General features: G+C 42.4%; 1 protein-coding gene across 1 annotated transcript; it reads right to left on the bottom strand.

The window, feature by feature from the left end:
* Positions 1 to 15: 15 nt before the first annotated feature.
* Positions 16 to 26,858, bottom strand: SLC26A3 (solute carrier family 26 member 3). Its single transcript, XM_049642774.1, has 20 exons — positions 26,712 to 26,858; positions 25,966 to 26,105; positions 24,165 to 24,275; positions 23,737 to 23,909; positions 22,265 to 22,429; positions 19,807 to 19,959; positions 19,314 to 19,396; positions 14,920 to 15,067; positions 14,708 to 14,821; positions 14,525 to 14,602; positions 11,302 to 11,397; positions 10,294 to 10,400; positions 9,124 to 9,193; positions 8,940 to 9,032; positions 7,540 to 7,635; positions 6,736 to 6,969; positions 4,869 to 4,923; positions 2,764 to 2,906; positions 2,575 to 2,640; positions 16 to 104 (listed from the first exon to the last, which is right to left on the bottom strand). Exons 1-20 carry the CDS (start codon positions 26,840 to 26,842, stop codon positions 81 to 83), a joined length of 2,280 nt encoding a protein of 759 aa, XP_049498731.1. The 5' UTR covers positions 26,843 to 26,858; the 3' UTR covers positions 16 to 80.
* Positions 26,859 to 27,858: the final 1,000 nt, after the last annotated feature.

The following is a 27,858-nucleotide window of genomic DNA, read 5'->3' as shown; positions in this document are numbered from 1 at the left end:
GAACTTATCAATAACTTTCTGGGTATAAGGTTGTTCTTTATGTGACAGTCAGATGAGGGTCCTTCCGAGTTGTGTGTTGATTAGAATTTTGTTTCAACTGGTACCTGGAAGAAGATAGAAAGTTCTTATTTTAAAAGATTTGTTAATTTCTATCCCTTTCAATAATCCTATCTTGTATTTACAGTCCATTTTATTAAAATTAAGACCTAGAATTTATCAGAGTCATTGACAAATTTTTCATCTTGATTTTTTTAAATTTAAAATGTTTTTATTTATTTTTGAAAGAGACAGACAGAGTGTGATCGGGGGAGGTGGAAAGAGAGAGGGAGTCACAGAATCTGAAGCAGGCTCCAGGCTCCAAACTGTCAGTACAGAGCCCGATGTGGGGCTTGAACCCATGAACTGTGAGATCATGACCTGAGCTGAAGTAGGACACTTAACCGACTGAGCTACCCAGGTCCCCCTCGTCTTGAATTTTAATGATCATGTACCTTCCATTGCAACTTGGTTCATATAGACCCATGGGATACCATGTTGTGATATGTGTATCTTTCAAAGGCCTGATTTAATTTAATCATCAATATAATGGTTGTAGCAATATATTTCCTTCACAACTGTTTCAGAGGCCACACAAGCCCCAAGGGGCTATGTGTACTGGCTTTCAGCTTTTCTGTGAATCACCACTGATGACCTTATTTATCTTCCTCTAAGTGAGGAGGTAGGGAATTGGTGTTAAATTTTTTGTTTGTTAGTTTTAATATGGGAAACAGGTACAGGATGGTACTGACCACATTCTGCTAGACAGTTAGTTCTGAAGCTTTGATCAGGTTGCAGGTTGGCGCGCCTGGGTGGCTCAGTCAGTTAAGCAGCCAACTTTGGCTCAGGTCATAATCCCATGGTTTGTGACTTTGAGCCCCTCGCCAGACTCTGTGCTGACAGCTCGGAGCCTGGAGCCTGCTTCAGATTCTGTCCCCCCCACCCCCCCGCCCCACCACCCCACCCTCTCTGGCTCTCACTCTCTGTCCCTCCCCTGCTCGCACTCTGTCTCTCAAAACTGAATAAATGGTAAAAATAAAATAAAATAAAATAAAATAAAAAAATTAAGATAAATAAATAAATAAAAAGTAAAACTTGGTAACAATTCTGAATCCAGCCATTGGGGAGAGGATTTCTAGTAAGGCTCTCCTTGTAGGGGGCTCAGGCAAAGTGCCACATGTGGATTTCTCTAGAATGCAGCCATGAGAAACATGGCTGGTTAGAAACATGACTGGTGCTCTTGGACGCTGGGCTCTGGGCTCTCACTGAGACCTATCTAGCTCCTGGGATGGCTTTTTCATAGAACCTTTTTCTGTTTGACATAATTTTTTTTTTTTTTTTTTTGAGAGAGAGAGAGAAAGCACACATGTGAGTAGGGGAGGGGCAAAGAGAGTCTCAAGCAGACTTCATGCTGTCAGCACAGAGCCTGAAGTGGGGCTCAATTTCATGAACCACGAAGTCATGACCTGAACCAAAATCGAGATTTGGATGCTTACCTGACTGAGCCACCCAGGCACCCCTATTTGACATAACTTTTAATAATGGTCTCGGGTTATTTTATGAAATATACTTCTTCATTTCTAATGTAAATTCCTTTTTTTCTTTTCTTCTTAGTCCTTTGTTCAAATAAGAGAAACACCACCAGCCACCTCCCATACTTGAAGAGAATCATTAGATTCTTTCTTAGGACCCTAATTCCATTAGTCTTTCACCAAAGGATAGAGCCAGTATGGCCTGGTGAGTAGAGCCCAGGTCTTGGCATCAGACAGATCTTGGTTCAAATCGTGTTGCTCTCACTTTGGTGTGTGACCTTAAGCAAATTAGTTAAGCTCTCTGAGCCCTTCCTAATTTTCTCATTTATGAAATGAAGATATCTTCTTTGCGTATTGTTGTAAGATATGAGATATTGAATGTAAACTACCAGGTACCTGACCTGGAGCAGATACCCATTTTGACTTGTGATTCTGGTTTTACCAAACTGGAGACATTTCCTTAAAGGACTGAATATTCTAGAAATGAATGTTCTAAAATGAAATAGAACTATTCAGTTAAGTGATTTGACAAATCTTCCTAATAAGGAAGGAGAGGAACCTCACTTTCATTGCTGCACTGGGCCCTGTGCTAGGGACTTCCTGGGTGCATCTGGGAGTCAGGAAGTGGGTATTGGCTTCTCAGCACCCTCACTAATTCATCTGTAAGTGGAAACAGCATCCCTTTCTCTGCCCCAAGCCTAGAGTAAGATTTTAGTTGTAAGTACTTTAAAAACAAAGAGATCTCTCTCTATATGATCAATATTGCACTAAGATCTAGTATCATTATTTTCTATCCTTCTTTGTCCTGTCTGAGTTTATTCCTACCCACCCCCCACCCCCCCACCAGGTCCCTGTGAAAACTGGCATTATTTCCATTTTCTAGGGAAGAAGCACAGGGGCTCAAACTAGTGCCGGACTTTCTGCAGCATGCTGGAAGAGGCCTTACTGCTTTTCAGCTTTGCTGTTGTGTTGTCCAGACAAAGCTACACTTGTTGAAGAATCTTACCCGACATTCTCGATTACGTAATCCTCCATTTGTATTTATGGTAAAATCAAATTTCGGTTGTTTTTCCTGAGAAAACCAGAACGGAATTATGGATTAGGAACATTTTTTTTTTTTAAGGTCGACAAAGAAAGGCAAATGTAATCACAGATGGTTTTTATACAAACAAGAAAACCACCAGAGAGCTGGTACCTGACTGGAATTAAACTTTGAAGCACTGTAATCCTTCTTCATCAGAATGTGCAAAACAGCATCATGGATTGTTAAGAAGAAGATGGAGTCCTTGACTTCATCATCAAAAAATTCACACTGTACAAGCTTCTCGATGAAATCATCTAAAGAGAGGAAAGGAAGAATCACAGGAAGAAGCACCTGTGTGGCCACGGGCTTCTTCCTGAGACGGCAGATTTGAACTTCCACTCGCCAAGGTGCAGTTCATTTGTATTCGGTTAGGTGTTTGGGGATGGCAATGGTGTGATACCAGTGTGCCATTAGTTTAGTGTTTTCTGGAACAAAAGGATACTTTTTTTATTATTTGTTTATTTATTTATTTATAGCTTTATTTTTGAGAGAGAGAAAGGGAGAGAGAGAGGGAGACACAGAATCCGGAACAGGCTCTAGGCTCTGAGCGGTCAGCACAGAGCCCAACGTGGGGCTCGAACTCACAGACCGTGAGATCTTGACCCGAGCTGAAGTTGGATGCTTAATTCACTGAGCCAGGTGCCCCGAAAGGATACCTTTCTGGTAAAAGTATACATTGAATGCCCCATTGTTAAAAGAATGAAGGAAAAGATTGAAATGAGGAAGGCTTTTGGTACTTCTCAGAAGAAAAAGCAATCTGTTTTTGCTCTAGTTGGGAGCCTAGTGGATTCTCTCCCTGGCTAATGACGAGAACAGTGAGTGTGGCTTATAAAAAATTGGGGTTCTGCCAAAATAGAACATATGCTCATAGACCAGTGACATGCTCTTGTTCTGGATTGCTGGACCTGTTACTTACCATAGTCTTGTTTCCTTAAAGCTGCTGTGTTCCATCAGAAAACACCTTCCGTGGCACCCTGCATTAACTCTCAAGTTATCTTTGAGAAACCCCCTCCCCGTAGGCACTAACCATCACTTGTTTGTACAGATCCCTCAACCAAAGATTACCTCATGTGAACTATGTGCAGAGCCCTGGCTGGGTAATGGGGAGGATGAAGAGATAACTTAGACAGACATATGAAACTCACCATCAAGGAAGATAGAACTTGTATATACACCTATAGTAATGAACGGAAAAGTGTGTGGAAGAATAAAGACAGGAAGCGATCAGAGTTTTTTCTTGAACGTTTTCTTGGTTCTTCAAATCATGACCCGTGCATAGTAGGTCCCTGGGGTTTTGTTGAACGAGCAAGACAGGTACAGAAAACGTGCTATGGAAACTCAGAGAGAGGAAAGATGGTTTCTTCTTGATGGGCGTCTGGGAAAACCTGACAGAGCAGATACCATTGCCAAGAATGCCCAGGGTTTGGAGAAAGATGGAGGAGGGACGCTACAAAGGCGTGGAGGTGGGCAAGTCTGTTCACAGGCAAGCTTCCGACACTGGCAAGACTTAGTAGTGCCTGCAGGGGGAGGAGACAGGAGCACAGTGTGGTCTCCAGAGCCTGGATGGGACTGTGTGGTGCGCAACGGGCAGGAAGGTGATGATCTTAGTTCAGGGCTAAGAGAGGGATGCCAGGCAGCTGAGGCAGCAGGACAAGACACTTTCAAAGAGATCTGTGATGATGGGGAAGGAGTATAATTGTTTAGTAGATTAAAGGGTTCCTGAGCTCAACGGAGTATTTTTAATTATAAGCAAGCCTCGAAACTAGAACATATCTATAGATTTTACGGGCAGGAGCCAGTAGAGAGGAAAAACAGAAGATGCCAATTTCATGCCTCCCTCGGGACCCGGGCACTTGTCCCCTCTCCTTAAAATGCTTTCCCCCAAACTAGTGTATTATGGGCTGAGGAATCAGGGGAGGGGAGGAAGAGAGAAAGCAAGCCTGCTTTCTCAGGAAGATGAGGGTTAAAAGTGGTTGTATCTTCACTCTTCTGCTGCCTATTGAAATAGGCCTCACCTTGTAAAGTGGATTTAATTACAGATCAATACATCTAAAATATGAAGAGGCTATTTCTGTGGGGATTTCTGTTGGTTTGGCTACACGTTGGATTTCCTTCTTGATCTATAAACAAGCTCTATACTTTGGAGAGGCTGTCTACCTTGACAGTTCGCCATGAGCCTGAAGTGATTGTCAGAACAAAAAAACCAAACAACTTACCGTCACTTCCAACAATATACACATCTACGTTGATCCTGATAAATTCTTGCAAAAGCTGTTAGAAAGAAAATAGATCTTCCTTAGGGAACAGCGTTACTTGCGAGAAATATAAAGAAAACTCTCATAATTATACCTTATGGGGGATGTGTTGCTTAAAGAACCTTTTACATTTTGAAAAACGACGATACTGTAAAGAGAAACTAAAGTTAAAAGCGAGACTCTGACAGAAGGAAATAAAACCGAAGGAAGGAACTCTCCTCCTCAGGAACAAGTTAAAAATCACCATTCTTGCGGGGAAGGACAACAGGGAAATCTTCTGCTTCAACTCACAAGATGAACTCTGATTTAACTTGAAAGCTGTTTCTTTTATGGGATGACCTTGGCCAGAGTTTTCTAGCTACACAGAATTAGAAAAAACCAAAGCCCTAATGACATCATTGTCCCTGCCCACAGTGACTAGATGTATCTAACACCAATGAATCGTCATGTTTTCCAGGTCTCTAGGCTAAGAATAAATACCAGTAGTGATGTAAGGTCATATAAAGGTAAGAAAAGTCGCTTGTACTATTGACCAGTTTAGATGATCAATAAATTATTGTCATCATCAGTGAACACCGAACTTCTACTAGGTTCTGAGTTAACAATTAGGGCTTTAAAAAATCACAACACAGAGTCCCTGTTCTTTCTGCTAAACTGCTGGGATTTTGTGTGTGTGTGTGTGTGAGTGTGTGTGTGGTTTCTCCTTGAAAGCTAAAACAAGCCAACACAAAGACGGAGAAAGAAAATAAAAGGCAAGCAGTTGTGAGAGTTCTGTGATGTTAAGATTTTTCTTTTTTCAAGCTTGAGGGAAACAAAATTGATTCCATTTTCTAATTTTGTATCCAGTTCACCCATGTTTAATAGATCTTATCTTAGCTCAGCTTTTATGTAGGCAGATTTCTGGGAAAAAAACAAGAAAAAGAGTGGTAAATGTGGAATTTCTTAAATTTTCTTTACTTCTGTTTGTGCATCTCCTTTGGAAACTAATTTATTTTGAAATGCTGACAGAACCATGGAAAGAGAACAGAGTACAACTGGAAGATTCCAGTCCTATTTTTAAATCACATGTGACATCATTTCTTTCACATAGCTACTTTTTTGGCAGAGTGGTGGGGGCGGCGGGGAGCAGATTTTATACAGCCAACTCAAGTTTCTTCGGTGTATAATGGGTAAAGACAAAAACGAAAGGATCCACAATTCTACTTTGGTCCAAGACCTTCTCAAATATTCTGTATTTCAGGACAACTTAGATCCAGTGCCCAAAAGGGTCGGAAGGTCCTGCAGAACTAGAATTTGGTAGGAATGTCTAGTGACAGTTTCAGCATACATTAGACATGTAGGTGTGGTTGTCTTCAAAATTATATGCCACTCTCCTGGGAAATGCTCTTTGAAAGACTTCACTAAACATGCCCCACCCCACTCCCTCTCTCTCCATGGAATATCCTGAGATGTAAATCCTGATGATTTACTTCTACTTAAGTGTGTATTACCTAAAGGAGCATCTTTCTACAAATAGAACTTTTTACCTTTGGTTACTGAATTTTTTTCCCATTTTTAAAAAAGTTTTTTTTTGATGTTTATTTATTTTTGAAAGAGAGAAAGAGACAGAGTGCAGGTGGGGGAGAGGCAGAGAGAGAGAGAGAGAGAGAGAGAGAGAGAATCCGAAGTAGGCTCCAGGCTCTGAGCTGTCAGCACAGAGCCCAAAAAAATCACAAGCCGTGAGATGATCTCACGGCTCGTGAGTTCCAGCCCCGAAATCGGCCACTTAACTGACTGAGCCACCCAGGCGCCAGTGATTGGTTGTTTTTATTAGGAAAAAAGAAATTACCGTTTTGAGACCTCTCATTGAAGAGATGTCAAGAAATGACACAGCTGAAAAGTCGAGAATGAGGCTATGCAGGCTGATTTTAGGGACCATAGTGTTGAGAGGAAGGTCGGCATTCCAGTCTATCTCGAAAGGCAGGTCGGTGGTATTGATCGGTTGATCCAGTCCTTCTATCTGATTGTTGTCCAGCTCTTCGTCGGAATCTTTAAAGCCATCATTGGTACATATAATCCCTTTCTGCGAGAGAAGACAGTAATATGTATGATAACTCTGACCAAGAAAAACAGTGCATATGTCAAAAATAACCAGTGGGTTTCTGAGGCACAGATTCAAAGTTAGGTCAAGCAATGACCTTTTCTCTGGAGAATAAACACATTCCCAGGAAAACAACAGTTTTAAGGAGACCCTCAAAGAAGCCATTTAAAGATATGACATCAATTGACACATGACAGACCTTGTTACTTAGCATTTCATTTAAAGAAATGGAGCCAACACCTTGAACTACTACGTTTTATATACCTTCAGCTATAACACCCAGAAATGTGGTCAAGAAACTTACTGGTTTCATTTCCAGGAGGTAGATCTGATTCTCACGGGACTAAAGAAGCCCTTAGGAGAATTAAGGAGGCCTAGAGGGTTTTTGAGAAAATGCTCTAATTTGGTCAAATTGTCAGGTGTATACATACACAGTCAATGCTGGGCTAAGGTTCTGTTGGTTCCAGGAATCAGTGCATAGCTGAAATGATAACCCACGTGCCGTTAAATATTAAAAAAAAAAACTTTTTCCCATTAAAAAAAGACATTTACTGGTGTCACTTGCAGCAAGCCTTTTTTCTGCAGTTTTCGGATTTTCTTCAAAGCTTTGTTGCGCTTGCGTAGAATTCGTAGTGGATTAAAGCCAACCTGAAAAATCCATTGCTGTGTTACAAGAGTGCTGGATATTATACTGCTGAATATTATAGCGCAGAATTCTAATAACTGTAAGTGGGATGGGTTGGGGTTGGGGCACGTAATAAAGATACTTGTAATAAAATTTTAAAATGGTTCAAACAACGTCAGTGATGACATTGTGTCCAACTCTGGTCTGCTCAGGCTGTGTGCTGTTATCAACATGCAAAAACCTCTGTGCCGCCCCGGGTTTGTTATAAATTATCCATCAGTAGGTCTAAACTCTATTTAAATCTGTGTGTGTGTGTTTGGCTTATGCAACCCTTGGGGGATTTTATTTACTTTCTATTTGTTGGATATGGTGACACTTAATTAGTACTCTGCTTCTATGTAATTTTGATTCTATTAAACTTTATATGATTGTATTTTATGATATCTATCATTTTATGATTTTATAATTTTAGCATTAGATCTGAGGGCAACCTTCGTTTCCTCTTTTTCAAAGTAAATGTGTTCTGTGGCCATATTTAGCTCCAGAGTCATAGGGAAGAAGAATCACATTATGTAATAAAAAAAAATCCTTGACAAAAAAATGTAGTTAGATGGAAGATAAGATTAAGTGAAAAGGACAATATAAAAAGCCATATGAGCAATATAATAGCATCTTTGAAAAAAAAATAGCTGGGTAGGAAAATATTTGATGCACACCAAATGATTAATAATAGGGCTTAAGGCAGAAGCTCTATGCAAAGTACAGAGCAGACCAAAAGGCAGGTTAGAGAATAAGTGCTGATCTTTTGTTTCTTAACCTTAAAGTCTGCTTCTCTGTCATCTTCTCTTCAGCCCATCAGGGACATTCAGCTGTCCTTTGGTGTTAAATATTCATGTAAGTTATATTTACTCATTTCCATTTAGATCATAAATATTCACTTGCTATCCTGAATATCTTCAATGACAGTCAAATAATAAGTACTCTCTTGTTTCTGAAGTTGGTGCCTAAGGAAAATCTGTAGGTTACTATCTACGAAAACCCAGCAACCCCCAATCCTGTGATACGTCCTTTCATTCTAGAGCAAAATTGGATAAAAGTTGGCTCTGTATTGAATCTCATCCAAAGGGCCTTATTTCCCAACATATGCATGGGCCCCTTACAAGGTAGTTTCACCTGCTCTGGAACACGGGACAGAAAAATACTAACACAATCCGGCGTCAACATATGTGAAATCATTAACCCTCTGTTGGCAGAACAAACATTTCACTCCTAGATATTCAGTGGGGTTACAAAAAGTATATATATATGTAACAACTTCAAACCTTACAGCATCGATAAGTTTCTGCTTAAAGAAATGAATGTTTGCAAAGTAGATGGGAGATGGACACCTGAAGATCTTCACCCCTTCTGGTTCATACATCTGTAAGGCAGAGAAGTACTATGAGATGATGCCCATTGGGTTCATATTGATATCTTTCATCAAGTCAAAGTCAAAAATGAATCTTCCTTACGTCAGAGTAATCTTTTTTATTCTTATAGACGTTGCTCCTTCCAACATTCGCCAGTGTGCTGCATTTTGGACTGTAGGGGAAAATCAACACCAAGTGAATCACTCGTGCGTATTTGTTAACACGGACCTTTCCCAGCCTATCAAAGACGGCTCACTTTCAAAATTTAAAAGGCTGGGGATTCATCATGCCATTAGGCACCCTGGAGGGCAAACAACTCGTTGCCCTCCCACGCCTCCTAGAACAGGGCCTCTCACTTACCACCTCCCACTCTACAAAGTGCTTCCATATGCTTTTGCTGTTTGGATCCCGAATATCACAGTTATTCAGTGAAATAGACAGATGCGGTTACCCATTTGTAGTGATAAGGACGTGGTAAAGCATAATGTTTTGCCTGTGACCACTTGGTTTGTCTCTATGATTGATGGGTCCCCAAGAAATGAGTGAAAACATAAATGAATAAGAGAGTGCAGGAACATTTCAACATAAACGTATTTCACCAGTCAGGTATTAACGTTAACTATACCACCTTCTGTTCTAGAACTCTTAAAGCAACAAAGAAGCCTGTTTTTCTGTCACACCATGTCACCTAACACAGGCTGAGTGACCGCATGGTGGTGACACTGTATGGCAGAGATGTAAGAATCAGGAAGATGTTTGGACTGGACGTTAAGAATCAAGAATGCTAACTAGCTTTTGTGTCCTTTTCAGACAAGAGGCGACTTGGAGAAGTTCTCTAGTCCGGCTCCCTGTTTTTCAGGTGGAAGCACAATCTAGCAACCCCTAAAGAGGAACAGCCCTCCACTAGACGTGGAGAATCCCACAGTCTTTGTGGGAACACATTTCCATGTCCAGCAAGGCTAGGGCAAAGACATGAAACCTGCTCAGAGGATAATGACTTTCGGTTTACAGCTGGGCAAACAGGCTCCATGATTTATATGATTTCTTTGAATTTGTGGCAAACCCATTGGCCCGCCAACAGCTGGTGGGACCTGGGCTGACGTTCTGGGGTCACCTTGAGGTGAGTGACGTGAGGAAGAACAGACTGGCCCATCTTGATAGATAAGCATGCCTGTTAACCAAACTATATTCCCCTTAATCAGTGACAAGTATTTTTCCCCTTCCAAGGGCAGGTTGAAGTCTGCAAGGATGCAGAGCATGACAAACACTCACAACTGGGTCCTGAACACAATGGTCAGGAGCTGGAATGCCACGCTGGCCGCCAGGCCCAACCCGAGTCCCAGGACAATGGCAAAGATGAAGGTCATGATCCATATCAGCTGTAAAGAGAAGACAACGCATGCAGCACAATTTAGTCCGACTCAAGTCCAGTGTCTTAGGTCCGGAGCTCTGAGAAAGCATGAGCTTCTAAAGTCAAAGCAGAGGCTGGACGTGTGCAGGACAAGGGACCTGCCTCGAGAGGTCATTTCTGTGGGTTCATTCAGAGCCGCAGAAACGCATGCAAATATTTTTACAAGTCCGAAGAGAGTGGGTCCATTTCTAATCCCATCCCTGAGCCAGTTAAGGAAAGGACTGAGCCTAACACCGTGGAAACAGGACCTGTTGGTTACAGTCAGCAAACTAATGGGCAGCAAATTAATTTCTTACTTGTGGCCTGCTGTTTTAATCAATGGCTACTATCTGTACAAGAATCATAGCTTGCCCAAAGGGTGTTAAGATCCCCAACAATTATCTATCAGGAACTAAAGTAAACCAAGTGTAGCTGATTACTTTATTCCTGTTAAGTACCATAGGAGATGTAAACAACCTTTCTATGCCCCAGACTTTGATCCTGATAAAATTATGGACTCTGCTTCTCCTCCTCGCAAGGCAGGCCAAGTGCGAGGGGAGACTTTCTAGAGTATTTCCAAGAGGAATGTTCAGAATTTAAATTCCTCCCAGATCCTCTGGAAACGAACGTGTGATCTAATGAAGAACAGGAGTACTAGTGTTTCATGGGCATTTCCTACTTGCAAGTGGCTCATTCTTTTAAATTAAAATCCCTGAGGATGATCGTTAGCGTATGCAGTTTAAAAGCAGCAAGTGAAATAAGCTCAGATATTTGAACAGACGTAGGGAAACAACATTGCACTTAGCTTACACTACGAACACGCACTTCCCATCAGCATCAGGACGGCGTCCCGATTCCTCCCTCTTTCAAATGTCGTTGCCTCTACTCACACAATCATATTTATCCTTTTGCCACAGTCTTCGTATTTCTGTGAACTGCATCAGCATTCCCTTCAGGTTTCCAAGTGCTAACGCTGCCAGGACAGACTGCAAAAAAACATTGAACAGCAGATGTACTGAAAGATAATCAAAGAAGCCATGCAAAGCAAAGGTGAAGGCTGTAGATAAGTTGTGTCCTTTAAAGGGCCTCGAAGCCTATCACAGAACACACCCTTTTCCGGTATACAGTGCCATCAAGATGCACCAGGTCTGAGACTCTGACCTGTTCCCAGTCATGGCTTTGTCTCCACCATAGTGTCGGCTGCAGGCTATGGATGGGATGAAAGCACTTACTAGCCTGTCCTTTGGGACAGAGCCAGGCAGCTCTTAAGACCTACACCTTGAAGAATTTTTCCCAAAGATAACCTGTTTGGTGATGGGGAGGCAGGTTGCTTTTTGTTAAAAACAAAAAACAAAAAACCTTGGGAAGCTTGGCACACCTGGAATCGTAATTCAAGCCTTTGATGATGATCAGCATTCAGTCATTTGTTAAGAGGAAGCTGAGGTTAGCCGAGATTTGAGGCACCCTCTCTGGCACAGCATAAGCCATGTCTGTCTTGTTCCCTGCTATATCCCCGGGACCGCCAGGACTGGTAAACAAATGCATATAGGATGGGTTTTGATACTTATTCGGTGAGTGAGTGGATATGCTAATGAATTAATATTTCCCAATATTAGCCAGCCCTAACCACTCATTAACACGGCCTCTTTTAAGAAACCCTGATGTTGATACAACTTGATTAGTAGATTCACGAAGAATGATCTGGGTGGTAAACTCTCCTCTAACCCCAGCAACACCTGGGGCTTCTGCTTCTCCACGTGCCAAAATGAAATCATTTGTCTTGCAGGAATTAGGATAGTTCTGGTAGAAAAAAAAAAATGCGGACTAGGCAACTATGCTCTCTTCCTTATTTGGATTTTAACACAATGGTAGGAACATGCTCCCAACACCCACCCCCCACCCCCAATTCAAGCTGTTCGTTCTGAATGGACGATGGCATTTGTGTATCGACCGCTGTTATGCCGTCACGGCGCAGTGCGTGAAGAAGAGCCCGACAGCTTTTATTTTCCCATCTCAAAGATAGTTTGACTGGTCTAGGTGTTTTTTGATTTTCACAAGTAACATTCAGAACTTAATATCTAACCAGTGAATTTTACTCACTGTGAGAACAGAGGCCATTGTTTAGGGCTCTAAATAATGGCCTTGGTGGCATGAAAGGGAAATTGCCAGCTAAAAAAATGGTGAAAACCAAATAGAGCCTGTAATCTAGTTAGCAGTATGGTTTTGTACTGGTTTTGGTAATGTACTGTGGCTACATAAGATGTCACCACCGCGGTGGCTGGGCGAGGGGTCTGCCGGACTCTGTACAATGTGCTCTCCCCCCTCACCTGGTCAGTATTCCACAGAGAAACAATTTTTTTAAAATTTTCATTGAGATACCTACACAACAGAGCCCTTTCAAAAAATAAAGATTACAAAGCACTGAGAAGCCATAGAAAGGAAAAGGGGGATAATCTTAGAGGGAACCAGGCATCCATACTGCAGTTGATATAAAGCATTAAACACGGATGAAAGGCTTCGAAGTCCGCTGATCCTTAATCAGCACTCAAGAGACATTTATCATTAGCTACTGGCATATTTCCTATGACACGGAGAGGCAAGCCAGCTGTTCCAAGCAAACAGATGTTGCACGCACAATGGCAGAACGTGTCACATGGATCCTTTGTAGCAGGGCCTTTGATTCAGGTCCTCGGTGTGCTTTATTCATGAGAGAGAGAGGATTTTAAATGGCAATTACTTCTTGAGGTTCTCTATCTCGATGTGCGTGAGGTAGAGCCCAAGCGTATTCACGGGAAAAGCACAGTAAGGCAGAATTCTCAGTGGGGAGGGGGGCTGTATGCACACTTGTTTCTATTGAGATCTACATTCTTCTATTTCTTTGAGGGACTTCTTGATTCCTTTGGAAATCAGCTCGTGGAGAAGGCACCTTTTCGGCCAATAGTACTCCGCAATGCTTGAAGACAGATTTGGCCAGTGGGGCTCTTTGGCACAATCACACTGTTCGTCCAGAAACCTGGGACCATCGTCACTTTCCAGCCACCAACCAACAAGGAAAAAGGCCTAGATACCAACCAATAAACACTGGGGGCCCGTGTCCTACCTCTATGCCCTTTGTAGTCAGAAGTGTAATATAATGTTTATAGAGTAACAACAATACGACGGTAATAATATCAATAATAATGGCTGCCATTCATTACCTGCTTGCCCCGTGCCAGGCCCCGGGCTAAGTCCTTAATGTACAATATTTCATTTCGTTTTCACAGTGACTCTGTGACGTGGGTAACTGTTTCCCTCCCTATTTTACAAACGGAGCACTTGAGGTTCAGAGAGGTTAAATAATTTGCCCCAAAGCACACAGAAAGTGCCAGGGCCAGGATGAGAAAAGTAGGCCTACAGGACTTGAGCGCCAGGGCTCCGTGGAGCACCTCAAAATTATATGACCACCACGAAGAGCAACGCATTTACCATTGTCGGTCTCCTAGAGATCCTCTGTTTCCCAGGGCCCGCTGCTGTTTTTAAAAATCCGGGTGCTGTCGCAGGTTGCAAAGCATGAACCTAAACCCTCAAAGATGACAGCAGAGATGGACGAAGGAGCACGAGGGTGAGGATGGGAGGCCTGTGTGTGGCGCTCGCTTCCATCCCGCAGTCACACGGCGCCGGGCTTGGAGTCCAGACTAACTCCGGGAGCTGCCGGGCGGATCCCTAAGGACGGTTGTGTGGCTGGTAGCACCACTCCCGGAAGCTGATAGCGGCCCGCTACCTCGGCCTTTAGGAAGATCTTCACTCCCGTCAATGCACATGGAGGCTGCGGTGCCAGCGTGTCTTCCCGTCCAAACATTAGTTATATTCGGGGCTACGGACACGCCGGAGGGTAGAGTAGATAAGGTAGCTGGGGCATTTTGCATTCCTAACATTCATAAAATGCCGCCAGTGGAAAAAAATAAGTATTTTTGGCCCACGAGTATTGATTAGGAAGAGTGCTTGAGAGTCTGCAGCGAGCTCATTTTCCCATTCAGTTTGTGCTTCCAGAGTTGAAGAACCAGGGTCTTGGATTCCTCCCGCAAAGCGGAGAGACAGAGAGAGAGAGAGTACCCAAAGGCAGACAGGTGTTACCTTTTGCAGTGGCTCCAGAAGAAATCCAATGGATACAATGACAATCAGAACGATGATAGCAGAGAGAAGCCCAGCAATCTGTTAACGACGAAAAGATGCTCATCATGGAATTGCCTTCTCCCCTGGCTTGGATTTCCCCGGCACAATCGCCAGGGAGCCCTGGCAGCAAAGACCCTGAAATACCTGCGTTTTGCCTCCAGTGCTCTCCTGCACCCCCGATCTGGAGAGGGCAGTACTCGCGGCAAAGCCTTTGAATGATCCACTGAATATGTTACTCAATCCCAAGGCTATTAACTCCTGGCAGGAGAATGAAGAGGAGAATCTTCTTTAGAGGTGGCACCGTCGAATATTACTTAGAGTGGCCAAAGGACCCCCAGCATAGGTTGTAAACTTACCTGATTGCCGTCAATCGGGTAATCGTACTTGAGGGAATAGACGCTGGCCACTGAGAAGGCCACCACAAAGCCAACGATCGCGATGCCGAAGCTATCCCCGATGGTCTCCTGGAAAATCTGCATGTCGGGTGCGCTGGGGGACTGAAATCTGAAAAGGAAATTGAGCCGAGTTTGAATGTCACCAACCTACTAATAAGCCTTCAGTGGCATCCATTTGCCCTCAGGAAAAGCCCGAGTTCTTTAGCAAGGTCCCCATCCCTCCCTTTCCCCCCCAACTCCTGCTCAATCACTATCATTTCCCAGAATTTATGCTCCAGCAATACCAAGCTTTTTTGTTTGTTTCTCAAAGGCATCACCTGTACTCTTAACTTGGAAGCTTCGAATTTGCTGTTCCTTCTGCCCGTACCATTCCCCTCATCCCCCTCCCTCCCTCCTTCCAGAAAGTCCTCCCTCACCACCAAGGTCAGGGTTAGTTGACATTCTCCAGGCTTCTCCAGCTCTGGATGCTTCCCTTCCTTATCCCTCCCTCCCACCCCCCACCCCCAACTCCCTACCCCGACACAAAGCAGGGACTATGACAACTTCATTATTCTATCACCAGGACTGAGCATTCTTCATGGCGTACATCATGGCATACGTCAATAATCGTCTGGCGAATCAGTGAATGAATGCAGTCCAGGCTGAGTTTTGTCTCACTGTGGAGTATGGCCAGCAAGAATTTAGCAGCACCGCAAACTTTGGAATCTGTTATCTTACTGTTGAAAAGCAATGCTGCCCGATTTTGATACAAGAATGTCAATCCAGTCCCATGATAACGGTGCATCTGATATTTTGCTAGTATAGCCACGCCATAAGGTACACTTTGTATCCCTCTAAGCTTCATGCAACATGTCTTAGATCCCACTGGTATTGTTAACCTGGATTGAAAAGCATCACCCATAATCCCTCCAACAGTCATCCATGGATGAAGGTCTTTGAACGAACACAGTTCAAGACAAGGGAAGCGAGAAAATCTCCCCTCCATTGATAGCAATACCTTTCATGAAAAGCTGTGCGCAAACACATGGGCCTCGGACTCTGCCCTAGGTTCCACAGAACTGCTAGAGCCAGCGATAGCCCTGATGGAGAAGGGCATTTATAGTGATGTAGTGGCCAGGGAAACGTTCAACTCAGAGAAGAGCCGTCTGTGTTTGTACCTCATGAATTTAGAACAGTTCAGTGATACTTAGTAATTGTATTATAAAAGGTACAAGTATCTCCAAGTCAACACCAATTTAGTGACATGCTCAACTCCTGTCAACATCTGTTTCTGACCTAAATCTTAATGAAAGTAGGTTTATTGGATCCATTGGACAATTTCCTACTTGCTGTTCATATTTTGTGAGTATCTGTGCTAATATACTTTCAACCTTAATCTTTAAAGAAATTTAAAAAAAAATTTTTTTTTTTAACATTTATTTTTGAGACAGAGCATGAACGGGGGAGGGGCAGAGAGAGAGGGAGACACAGAATCGGAAGCAGGCTCCAGGCTCTGGGCCATCAGCCCAGAGCCCGATGCGGGGCTCTAACTCACGGACCACAAGATCGTGACCTGAGCTGAAGTCGGACGCTCAACCGACTGACAGAGACCGACGCGGGGCTCGAACTCACGAGCTGTGAGATCATGGCCATGAGATGAGCCGAAGTTGGATGCTCAACCGACTGAACCACCCAGGTGCCCCAGCTTTAATCTTGAAGAAGTACCATGACCACAAATTCTGCAGCTACCATGAATCAGAAAGTTAGCTTGGAATATTGTTTTCTACAAAACAAACCCCAAATCCATGATACAATGAAGATTTGTGTTTTATACCAAAATAACCAGAGGCCTGCTATTATTCTTGTGTCCTGGCCTCTGAATACCTTAGACAGAGTGGTGTGGTGGAGATTTACAGTCTGAAAACTTGGATTCAGTTCCTGGCTCTGCTACATACCCTTGCCTGAGCCAGTTTCCTCATTTGTAAAGGGAAGATAATAATGCTTGTTTTATTTACTTCATAATTTTGGGGGGGTGTCAGGTAAAATAATGAATACTGTTAGAACTATTAGAATACTAATAGAACATGAATACTATTTACACACTGTAAGGTACGAAGTGCCTGTTAGCTATTATTATAAGATCCCTCTGGAATCAGAGTATGTCCTCTGTGTCTCCTTTACTGCTTCGATAATCACTTTCTTTCAGTCAGTGGGTGTGACTTCACAAAATCATTTCTGGGGTGTCATACTTATTAACAGCAGCTGAGCAATAATTAATAATCATTGTATTCCAGGTGTATTCTTTTTGCAGTTATCAGAAATTTAAAATGCCCACTCGGGGTCCTGGATGGCTTAGTCAGTTGAGCTTTTGACCCTTGATCCCAGGGTTATGGGGTCAAGCCCTGAGTTGGACTCTGCACTGAGCATGGAGTCTGCTTAAGATTCTCTCTCTCTCTATCGCTTCTTCTGCCCCCTCCTCTGCTCACGCATGCGCTCTTTCTCTTAAAAAAAAAAATTTAATGGGGCACCTGGGTGGCGCAGTCGGTTAAGCGTCTGACTTCAGCCAGGTCACGATCTCGCGGTCCGTGAGTTCGAGCCCCGCGTCAGGCTCTGGGCTGATGGCTCAGAGCCTGGAGCCTGTTTCCGATTCTGTGTCTCCCTCTCTCTCTGCCCCTCCCCCGTTCATGCTCTGTCTCTCTCTGTCCCAAAAATAAATAAAAAATGTTAAAAAAAAAAATTTTAAAAATTAAATGCCCACTCAATTATCACCCAGAAAAAAATGGAGTGTAAAGAGCCCAGCACCTAATTTAAGTGCTAAATTAGCAACAGTTAGTAGTCATGCAGTGTGAGCGCTTACTCTAGGCCAGGCACTTAGGCATGTCACATGTATTAACACACTTAATCCTTACAAGAAGCCAATGTGAGAGCTACTATTTTTAGCCCTGTGTTTTCAGCCAAGGACACTGAGGCATAGAGTTTAGTTATTTGCCTAAGATCAAAAAATAACTCAAGTAAATCCGAGGCACTCTGCCTCGAGAACAGCCGAGCTTGCCTACCAGGCTACACTGTCCCCCTAAATGCGAGTTATTCCTTCCCCCACCCCACAAACACTGTAGAGAGAGGTCCACCAACATTCAAGGTTTATTCACTAAGAAAAGCCTCTAAGACTGTAACTAAGTGTTCTTAAGTTTATCTTTTATTTCCCAAATCCTTATGAAAAGATCCTCTTTAATTTTTCTATTTTAATTTTATTCTATTCTATTTTAATTTTAATCTATCATCTATCTACCTACCTACCTATCATCTATTATCTGTCATCTATCTATCTGTCATCTAGCTAGATAGCTGTCATCTGTCTATGTAATTCATGTCTTCTAAAACTTTTAAATAAAGTATAACCACTTGCAAGTTGCAGAGTGAAGAGAAACCCTAGAAATGGTCTTTCAGATTTAGACTAATTCCTGCTTAAAAATCTTTTAAATTAAAAGTGGTGTTTGAAATTAATTAAGTGTAACAGATGACTCTCCGGTGATAAAAATATTTTTGCTTTAAAATACACATACTTGCTTTTTTTTTTTAAAAAAAAATGGTTATTTTAAAGTCCACAAAGCATATGAATGCTGATTCCTGGAATTCTCAAAAACTCTTTAGGCATGGGGAGGGAGGGAAGTCTTTTTTTTTTTTTTTTTTTTTTTAACAGGAACACAATTTGTCCTTGGGAAGCAAATCGAAACACATTGAGGCTATGGTCAGAGGGCAGAGAGAAGAAAGCCCAAAACTGGATCCCTCTTCTCAATCCGATAAATGCAATGCAATCAATACATTTTCAATGTCCTGGCATGAACTGGACCTCCCGTCCTGATCTGCAGTGTTAACTGTTGCTCTGGCCTTGTTTTGAATTTGATCACGAGGAAGGACAGAGTGTGCCCCATCTGGATTGCTCAAGCAGTGTGCCACAGGTATTCCTTCTGTGTCTCTTTTGAACTGTTGGAACTTGGCCCCAGTAACCTCAAACAAAACACTACATATTGTTTATAGTAATTTATGGACAAGGAAATCTGGCTTCATTTGGTTCCTTTTTTGGGAGGAAAAGCAGGTTTGATTTTCCTATTTTTTTACTTTGCTCTACTTTTACCTGCGTGTGAATCCCTGCTCATCTGGCGTGTGCATTCTTCCACGAGGACAGACTTTCTGACACTAAGAACTGCAGAGCCTCTGCGGCTCCTTCCTAGAAGGAGAGTATCGTGCCTTCCTCATCCTCCCAAGAGGTAGGGAGGGTTCTGAGCTGGATTAGTGCATTGCAGCTTGCGGCCCTCCATAGCTACTGCCCACTCTCTAATCAGTGCTTGGAGACTGATCATAAAAGACACACTTACCCTCTTTTCATCTCCCCAACCACAGCCACCTCAAACCTGTTTTTGAAGTCAAAGCCATAGGACACACCTGTTGCGATCACAGTCTGCAAAGTTGCAAATTGCCCAAGTTAGAAATATGAGATAATGACTAACAGTCTGCTTAGATAAGAATCTCAAGCCCAGGCTTTGCTGCTTTTTACAAAAGTCCTGAAGCAATTCTAATGTGTCACCAGTGTTAAGAACCACAGCTCTGATTCCCGTGGGTCTGTCACCCTCTCCGAGACCTTGCTCTCTGAGCCGGCCACGTCTTACATGGAGAGAACGAACCCAAAATCATAAAAGGAAGTCATTTAATTCTGCATGAAGAGAACGCCGTACTAAAGATTACACCCAGAAAATGCAGAGATGGCATCTGTCCCACTAACACCTCCTGATCTGCAAATGCCTAAGGGCTTTCAACAGAACAACAGGAGACTAATGAATTCTGGAAGAAAGTCTGAAGATGATCAGTTACCATGATGAGTTCAATTGGGATGGGCACCGGAAGTTTGGCTTTGTAGCGCTGATTTATTTCTTTAACCACAAATACAATCAGCAGAATAATCAAGGATGTCACAAGGTCTGCAATATTAGTCTTCTCTATTTGTGTGAATATGGAATTCAGTACCTAAAATCATAAAAGCGAAAGACAGCCAAGTGCTATACTTTTTCTTTCTTATTAAAAACCTTTTTTATTCTTACTTTTTTGTGAACTTTTTAAAAATTTGAGTGCAGTGGACACACGATGTTAGTTTCAGGTGTACAATACAGTGATTCGGCCTCTTCAGACGTTATGCTGTGCACGTCACAGGCATAGCTCCCATCTGTCACCATGCAACTCTATTACAAGATCACTGACTGCATTCCCTATGCTGTGCCTTTATTTCTGTGACACATTCATTTTATAACTCGACTGTATCTCCCTCTCCCCTTTACCAACTCCCCCCAAACCCCCAGCCCCACCCCTCTGGCAACCATCAATTTCTTTTCTGTCTTTATAGGTCTGATCCTGCTTTTTGTTTGTTTGTTCATTGGTTTTGCTCCCCTCCGGCCAAGTGTTATATTAATGTACAGTGTGGATGCAACATTTGATTATTTCCAAACAGCTTTACAAGAAACATTGAGGCAAAAAGGCAGACATAGATGGCATAGCAATCCTCTGTTCTGCTCATGGTAACCATGAATCAGTAATTGTAGCTACTAGCATGGAGGTAGGAGAAAGGTAGGTTAGCATAGTATTGGCACCACACTGGCTTAGGGATGCTTTTGGCATTTTTGCTGGGAAGCTCTTTGGCCGGTGTCCAAATTTTTCACATTTTCACAACTGGTCTCTCCGCTTTTCAGTCTCGTTGGCCATTATTCCACAATCATCATCATTGTTCTATCCAGGGAATAACCTCTGGTCCCCAAAAGTTTTCTTAGCATGTGTCTCCTTAATTCTTGGCCTTTTTTTTTTTTTTTTTTTTTAAAGGTCAAAGCCCTTCACATTTCTTGGTTTACTGTCTGTGTCACTTTTGGGAATTCGTTTCCTAGCTAATTGTTCACTGTGCATAATCTTAATTTTTTTTTTTTTTTAGTTTTATTTATTTATTTTGAGAGGGAGAGAGAGAGTTTGTGTGTGTGCACATGAGCAGGGGAGGGACAGAGAGAGAGAGGGAGAGACAGAGAATTCCAAGCAGGCTTCTCATTGTCAGCCTGCCTTGGGGCTTGAACTCACGAACCGTGAGGTTATGATCTGAGCCAAAATGAAGAGCCACTTAACTGACTGAGCCACCCAAGAGCCCCTGCATAATCTTAATTTTTGAGGCCATTTGGATTCCACATCCATGGGATCCATATAGCTCAAGCAGGCCCAAAATAGATCTCAAATTGTTTCTCGAACATTCCACTTCTAGAATAGCTCTCGATGGGAGTGAGAGAGTGTTGGTTCCAATATGGAGCAAATTCTGTCTCAACTCCCAATAACTAATAAGCCCAACTAATAAGCCCAAAGTTAATCAAAGCAAGGACATAACAAAGATGAGTGGAAATAAATGAGATAGAACTAAAAGGACAATAGAAAAGATCGATGTAACCAAAAGCTGATTTTTTGGAAAAGATAAATAAAACAGGCAAGCATTTAGCTAGACTCAGCAAGACAAAAAGAGAGAACTTAAATAAAATCAGAAGGGCTAAGAGGCGCCTGAGTGGCACAGTCAGTTAAGTGTCCAACTCTTGATTTCCGCTCAGGTCATGATCTATGGTCGTGAGATAGAGCCCTATGTGGGGTTCCACCTTGAACTGGGAGCCTGCTTAAGATTCTCTCTCTCTCCCTATTTCTCTGCCCCTCCTCTGCCCTCTCTCTCTCTCTCTCTAAAAAAAATAAAATAAAATAAATTGGGCTTTAAATAATCAGAAGCACTAAGGACACAGTCATTCTACAGTACATCCTCAGGTAGAAGAAAGAGCGACTGCCCTATTTACACATTGGTTAATGTCCTTTTGCTTTATAAACAGGGATGCATCAAAGAGTCAGAACCTCAATTTTAAAAGAACAAGACCTGCCTTTGAGAAACAGCGAAACATTAACGTTCAATTAGCACATTTCTTTCAAAATAAAATTTTGAGGAAAGTTTTAAATCTTGGGACAAAATAGGAAAGCCTTTAATAAGGCACTTCAAGTTTTTCTTTTAAATAATACTCAAGAGTCAAATCTCAGAGCACTCGTACTTAATTTCCTTTGTTCACGTTGACCAGATGGTAGACGTGGTTGATATTCAGTGTTCTCCCCTTTGCCACTAATTTTTTCCTAATGTGACTAAGTATCACCACCCGTTGACTTCTTGGAAGTTGTAGGCAAGCCCCACGACGAAGGCATTACCGGAAAGTTCTCCCAGACACATGATAGTAAATTTCACAGACTTCGATACTTTTTAGGCCAAAGGACTACTCACTTTGAAAATTGAAAATGGATCAGTGTGTGCAGGAACATTCAGCTGAAGCATAAACTTGAGCTGGGAAACCAAAACGTGCACGGCAGCAGCTGTGGTGAAGCCACTGATTAGGGACTCCGATAGATAGATCACCACGAACCCAATCTGTAGAACTCCCATGAGCAACTGGGAAGAGAAGGGCAAAGGCCTTTGTTAGTGTAGATTACCGACACAGCTCAACAAACTAAGGCACCAGCTGCTGAAATGATTCAAAATGTAAAGGTTCAGCCTGTATGCCTGTGTCTTGAAGCAGGTGTCCTTGTCTCCTGGAACACCTCGGGTTCAGGGTGCCTCCCTCCCCTTCCTTCCCGTATCCTACCCGCAAGGTAGATCATGACATAGTGTTCACATAGCGTGTGAGTCTAGTATACCCCAAGAAGTAGCAGGCTTATTCCTCCCCGCTCCACCTTTTAAGATGCCGTACCTTTAGAAGACTCACCCAACATACCTTCCATAGCAAGAGCTTATCTAGAATCAGCCCTCATAAATTTTCCCATGGAATTTTAAGTGACTTTCTAGCTGCTATGGCATTCATGGGTGAGCATCCATTCATGTTCCTTCCAACAAGTTACTTTCATAGGAAGGACACAACTGTGTATTAAACCTCAGAAGTGCTCGGTTTTAACCAGGGGCACAGTTGTTAATTCCCCCAAAGCATCAGTATTTTGCAGTAACAGGAATGGACAGATTCTCCTTCCTTTGGATATCTGGATGGCCTTTCCATTTGCATCTTGGAATGCAGCCGGATCTGTGGGCATGCAAAGGCACTAGATGCAGAAACGTATTTAAAAGAACCGGCCGTGTTGTCTGTCAGTTGGACACACGGCTGATGTCCTTGTTTAAATTGACTTTTTTTTTTTCTTGAAAGAATGGCCTTAGCCAATAATATCACTAATCACAAACATAGGCAACATCTTGAGGAATCCATGACATTTTCACTATTCCCTAGCAATGGTGTCAGGGGCATGAATGAGGCTTTAGCCCCTCCATAATCCTCTACAGCTTTCCCGAAAGTCTGATGTGGACAGTTCAAAGTGCTAAACCCCAAACCTTTCCAGCTAGATTACAGTCCCTGAGGAATTAGAACGAGAAAAGTTCCAAAGATGCCAGTGTCACTATTACTTGCAAATAGTTATATTTAGTGACTATATTAATTTCAGGTATTTTACTGCATTAAGCATTTCTCTCCTCGCCACTGGTGCCTCCCTGTTCCCACCTTTCCTTCTCTCTCTAGACCCACATTCACTCATCTTTGCAAGGTGGATCTTCTCTTCTGCTTCTGGTTGGGGGGAGGGACCCTTCTTATTTCTCGAAAGAGGGATACAGTCCAAAGGGAAGAGTGGAGGGGTGGCAGGAAGGAGAAAGAACGGAAAGATGTGCACCAGGCAGGGCAAGCAGAATGGGGAGGGCAGATCACACGAGAACGTGCTCACCTGAATGATTCCAGAAAGGATTGTAACCGTGGCAGCCACCATCACCTTATACTCATCTGCTGATGAATCATTACTCATCGAGCTATTAGAGAGTTCCAGAGCAGCTGTACTCTCCGACGGGGTTAATCTCAAAACTACTGCTCCCACCATCATACTCAGAACTGGAAACGGACCTAATTAGCAGAGGATGCATTGTAGTCAATACACGCCTCCCTAAGGCACAATTATCTTTCAACCATAATGTAGCGGATAAAAAGAGCGCTCCCTGTAGCTCTGGCCTCCTTCCCCAGCCCCCAGTCCCAATTCTTACAAGAAACCGTGACTGCCGTCCTGGGTTATGCACAATTGGAAATTAATCCCGTGCGTGGCTAATGGAGTCAACAAAGAAAAAGCAGTGTGAGCATTAATTAGCCGAAGAATTCACTTACCCACAGATATGTGTTTAGAAGTCCCCAAGAAAAAGTAGATTATAACTGGGAAAAAGGCTGCATACAGTCCGTAGCTTGGGGGGATGGTGACCAGCAGAGCAAATGCTAAACCTGTAAATACACAAGCATCAGGGTCTTTACTTCATGCAAGGGGAATCATAGAAGTCTTCATTAAGTCCTTCAAGTGTTTCAGACTGAACCTTAAAAATAAGTTACTTGATTAGCTCAAAGTGATTGACGATGTAAATGTAGGAGCTCAAACTATAATACTCTTAGAAGAAAATATAGGCGTAAGTCTTCCTAACCTTGGATGAGGCAATGGTTTTCTTATAAATGACACCTACAGCGTGAGCAACAAATTGAAAACAGATAAAATTGAGCTCTGTCAAAATTAAATGTGTGCTTCAAAGGATGCCATCAAGAAAGTGAAATGACAATCCACAGAATGGGAGAAATTATTTGCAAACCATATCTTGGATAAGAGTCTAATATCCAGAATATATAAATAGCTCTTGCAACTCAACAATACAAAAAATAACCTAATTTTAAAATGTGCAGAAGATTCATTTCTCCACGGATATACAAATTGCCAGTAAGCCCGTGTAAAGATGTTCGACATCATTAACCGTCAGGGAAATCAAAATCAAAAGTAAATGAGATACCATTTCAGACTCACTCGGATAGCTAAAACAAGAAAGGCAGATACTAGCTAGTGTCCACAAGGCTGTGGAGAAATTTGAACCCTTGTATGTGGCTAGTGGGTTACCATGTGGCAGCAATTACTCTCCTAGGGATATACCGAAAAGAATTGACACATAGGTTCACACAAAAACTGGCACACAACTGTTCATAACAACATTATTCATAATAGCCAAAAAATGAAAACAACCCAAATGTCCATCAACTGATGAATGGATAAACAAATATGGTATACCCATACCATAGGATGAGAGTCATCATGGAAAGAGGGGAATTACCCTCACATGCTACCACCTGGATGAACCTTGAAAACATTGTGTTAAGTGGAAGAAGCAAGATACAAAAAATTCTGTGATTATGTTTATATGAAATGCCCAGAATAGGCAAATCAATAGAGACAGAAAGTTGTTACCAGGGAGATGGATGGATGGATGGATGGATGGAAAGTGACTACTAATGGACAAGAAGGTTTGGGGATGGTGCTGGTGATAAAAACGTTCTGAAATTGCATAATGATGATGGTTGCACAACCTTGTGAATATACACAAAGAACACTGAATTTTATACATTAAAAGGATGACTTTTATGATATATGAACTACGTGTCAATGTTACTTTATTTTTTGTAAATGTTTTTATTCACCGTTGAGAGAGAGAGAGAGAGAGACAGAGTGTGAGCAGGGGTGGGGCAGAGAGAGAGGGAGACACAGAATCCGAAGCAGGCTCCAGGCTCTGAGCTGTCAGCAACACAGCCCAATGTGGGGCTTGAACTCACGAACCGTGAGGTCATGACCTGAGCCAAGTTGGACACTTAAGCGACTGAGCCACCCAGGCACCCCAATTACATCTCAATTTTTTTTAAATCTTTTTTTATTTTTATTTTTTACATTTTATTTATTTTTGAGAGACAGAGCACGAGCAGGGGAGGGACAGAGAGAGAGGGAGACATAGAATCCAAAGCAGGCTCCGGGCTCTGGGCTGTCAGCACAGAGCCTGATGCAGGGCTCGAACTCACAAACCGTGAGATCATGACCTGAGCCGAAGTCAGACACTTAACCAACTGAGGCACCCAGGTGCTCCACATCTCAATTTAAAAAAGTTACCTTGCAGTACAGCTACCAGCCCTGTGCTGATTCCGGAAACAATGTCACTGAGTAGCCATTCCTTTATCCGGTAGGCTGGTAACCAAGATGCTATGGGGAACAAAGACAGGGCGATTCTCTTGGCCTTTTGTGTGGAACAGCTGAAAACATTGAAAACCATACTCAGTTAATTATTATCAAATTTTAACGTTGGGACTTAACTGTAGAAGAAAATTGATAAAGGTGATACCATATTCAAGAATGAACGACCACGTTCACTACCTTTCCCACTAACATTCGCCTGCTTATCCATATGGACTGCCTCCTGGTCACTACCAAAGGATTTTTTTCCTTTCTTTCCTTCTTTCCTTTTCTCCCTCTTTCTTTCTTTCTTTCTTTCTTTCTTCTCCCTCCCTCTCTCTCTCTCTCTCTCTCTTTCTTTCTCTCTTTCTTTCAAAACATGCTGATTCTCTTTGGCCATAATAGAGCTTATGTGTCATCCTCAGCTTGGATTTTACAACGTTTCAGTGGAGAATTTTCCTCCGCCCTCATTTATTAGTCCTCTGATAGGGAAGTTGGGGTTGAGAGCTGAGACGATGTTCATTTTAGAGATTCCCTTTCCAGCTCTGACAGGGAGTAGGAGGTTTGGACACCAAAGATAAAAAGACTCTGGAGGCTATGGGCTAAAGCCAGAAAGGAGAGCTGGAGAAGTTAAGGAGAAGGTGTCTCACTTATTCCTCATACCAGTACCTTAAAAAGTATCTTACCTACAACACACTTTGAGATGATCCAGAAAGGTCTTGTGATGCCTCTGCTTCTTCTTATGTTCTTCCCCAAAAGCATTCGCAGAATACACTGGCCTGGCTACAATGTACTGATTCCCAATGGGTTCGATCATTTTGCTTGCTCTGACGACCGTGGTAAGTGGGAGACCTTTGGAACTGTGTGGCAAACTGTTCTTGCCTTCAGCAGGTTCAAATGCCTGAAACCAAACAGGGCTTGCTTCTTAAATAACTCGGAGATAATGTGATGCAATTTACAGATGAGTGATCTCCGAACTGAATGTTACCACCTTTTGAGATCAAAAGAGACAGGATTAAGGGACCTAGATTGTGTTTTGCGACAGTGATATCACTTTTTACTCCAGTGAGCTGGACGCAGCTCCTTTGGGTAAGTAAACAAGGGCTTTTATTATTTATTTTTAAAAGATCACCAAAAAGCAATAAAAATGGACTCAGTTTACTAATCAGTGAGTGCATTTTTGTTGTTTTTTTTTTATTTGTTAGGTGTGATCTTATCAAGAAAAGGAATTTAATTTTTTTTCCTTAGGAACGTTTCCAAGGTTGTGGCATTAGAGTCCTGGGACAGCTGAGATTTAAAGTCTATTCATTGCCCCTTACCTTCCTGTCAAGGCTATTCCATTATATACATCTGAATTTTTGTAATACCTATGAAATGCTTGGACTTTGGGAAATTCAAGGATATTGCCCATTTATTTTTCTATTGTTTCTAGGAGAGTTTTTCCGACATGTAGCTGAGGAAACTATTGCACAAAGCAAGTATTACTTGCTTACTTCATTGACCAGTGAGATCTTTTTAAGAGATTTTGGCCAACTTTGTCAACCTCTCTGAGCCTCATCTATATCATTGAGCTTATAATACTCAAGGTTCAGGGCACCTGGGTGGCTCAGTCAGTTAAGCGTCTGACTTCAGCTCAGGTCATGATCTCACGGTTCATGGGTTTGAGACCTGCATTGGGCTCTGTGATGACAGCCAGGAGCCTGCTTTGGATTTTGTGTCTCCCTCTCTCTCTCTGCCCCTCCCCAGCTTCCACCTTGTCTCTCTCTCTCAAAAATAAGTACGTTAGAAGTTTTTTAAAAATAATACTCAAGTTTCAAGGTAACTTTGAAGATT

Source organism: Panthera uncia, chromosome A2 (assembly GCF_023721935.1).
Source record: "Panthera uncia isolate 11264 chromosome A2, Puncia_PCG_1.0, whole genome shotgun sequence".
Lineage (NCBI taxonomy): Eukaryota > Metazoa > Chordata > Mammalia > Carnivora > Felidae > Panthera > Panthera uncia.
Note: the sequence above shows the minus strand (reverse complement) of the source record. Positions and strands in the feature narration are given on the sequence as shown.

Excerpts from the sequence above, each read along its gene's own strand:
- SLC26A3 (XM_049642774.1), bottom strand. The coding sequence starts at position 26,842 with ATGATCGAACCCATTGGGAATCAGTACATTGTAGCCAGGCCAGTGTAT. Across the intron at positions 19,397-19,806 it reads TCCCAATTGAACTCATCATG|ACTGTGATCGCAACAGGTGT; the intron begins GTAACTGATCAT and ends GCAACTTTGCAG. Across the intron at positions 9,194-10,293 it reads ATTGTGTTCAGGACCCAGTT|TCCAAAATGCAGCACACTGG; the intron begins GTGAGTGTTTGT and ends TTTCCCCTACAG.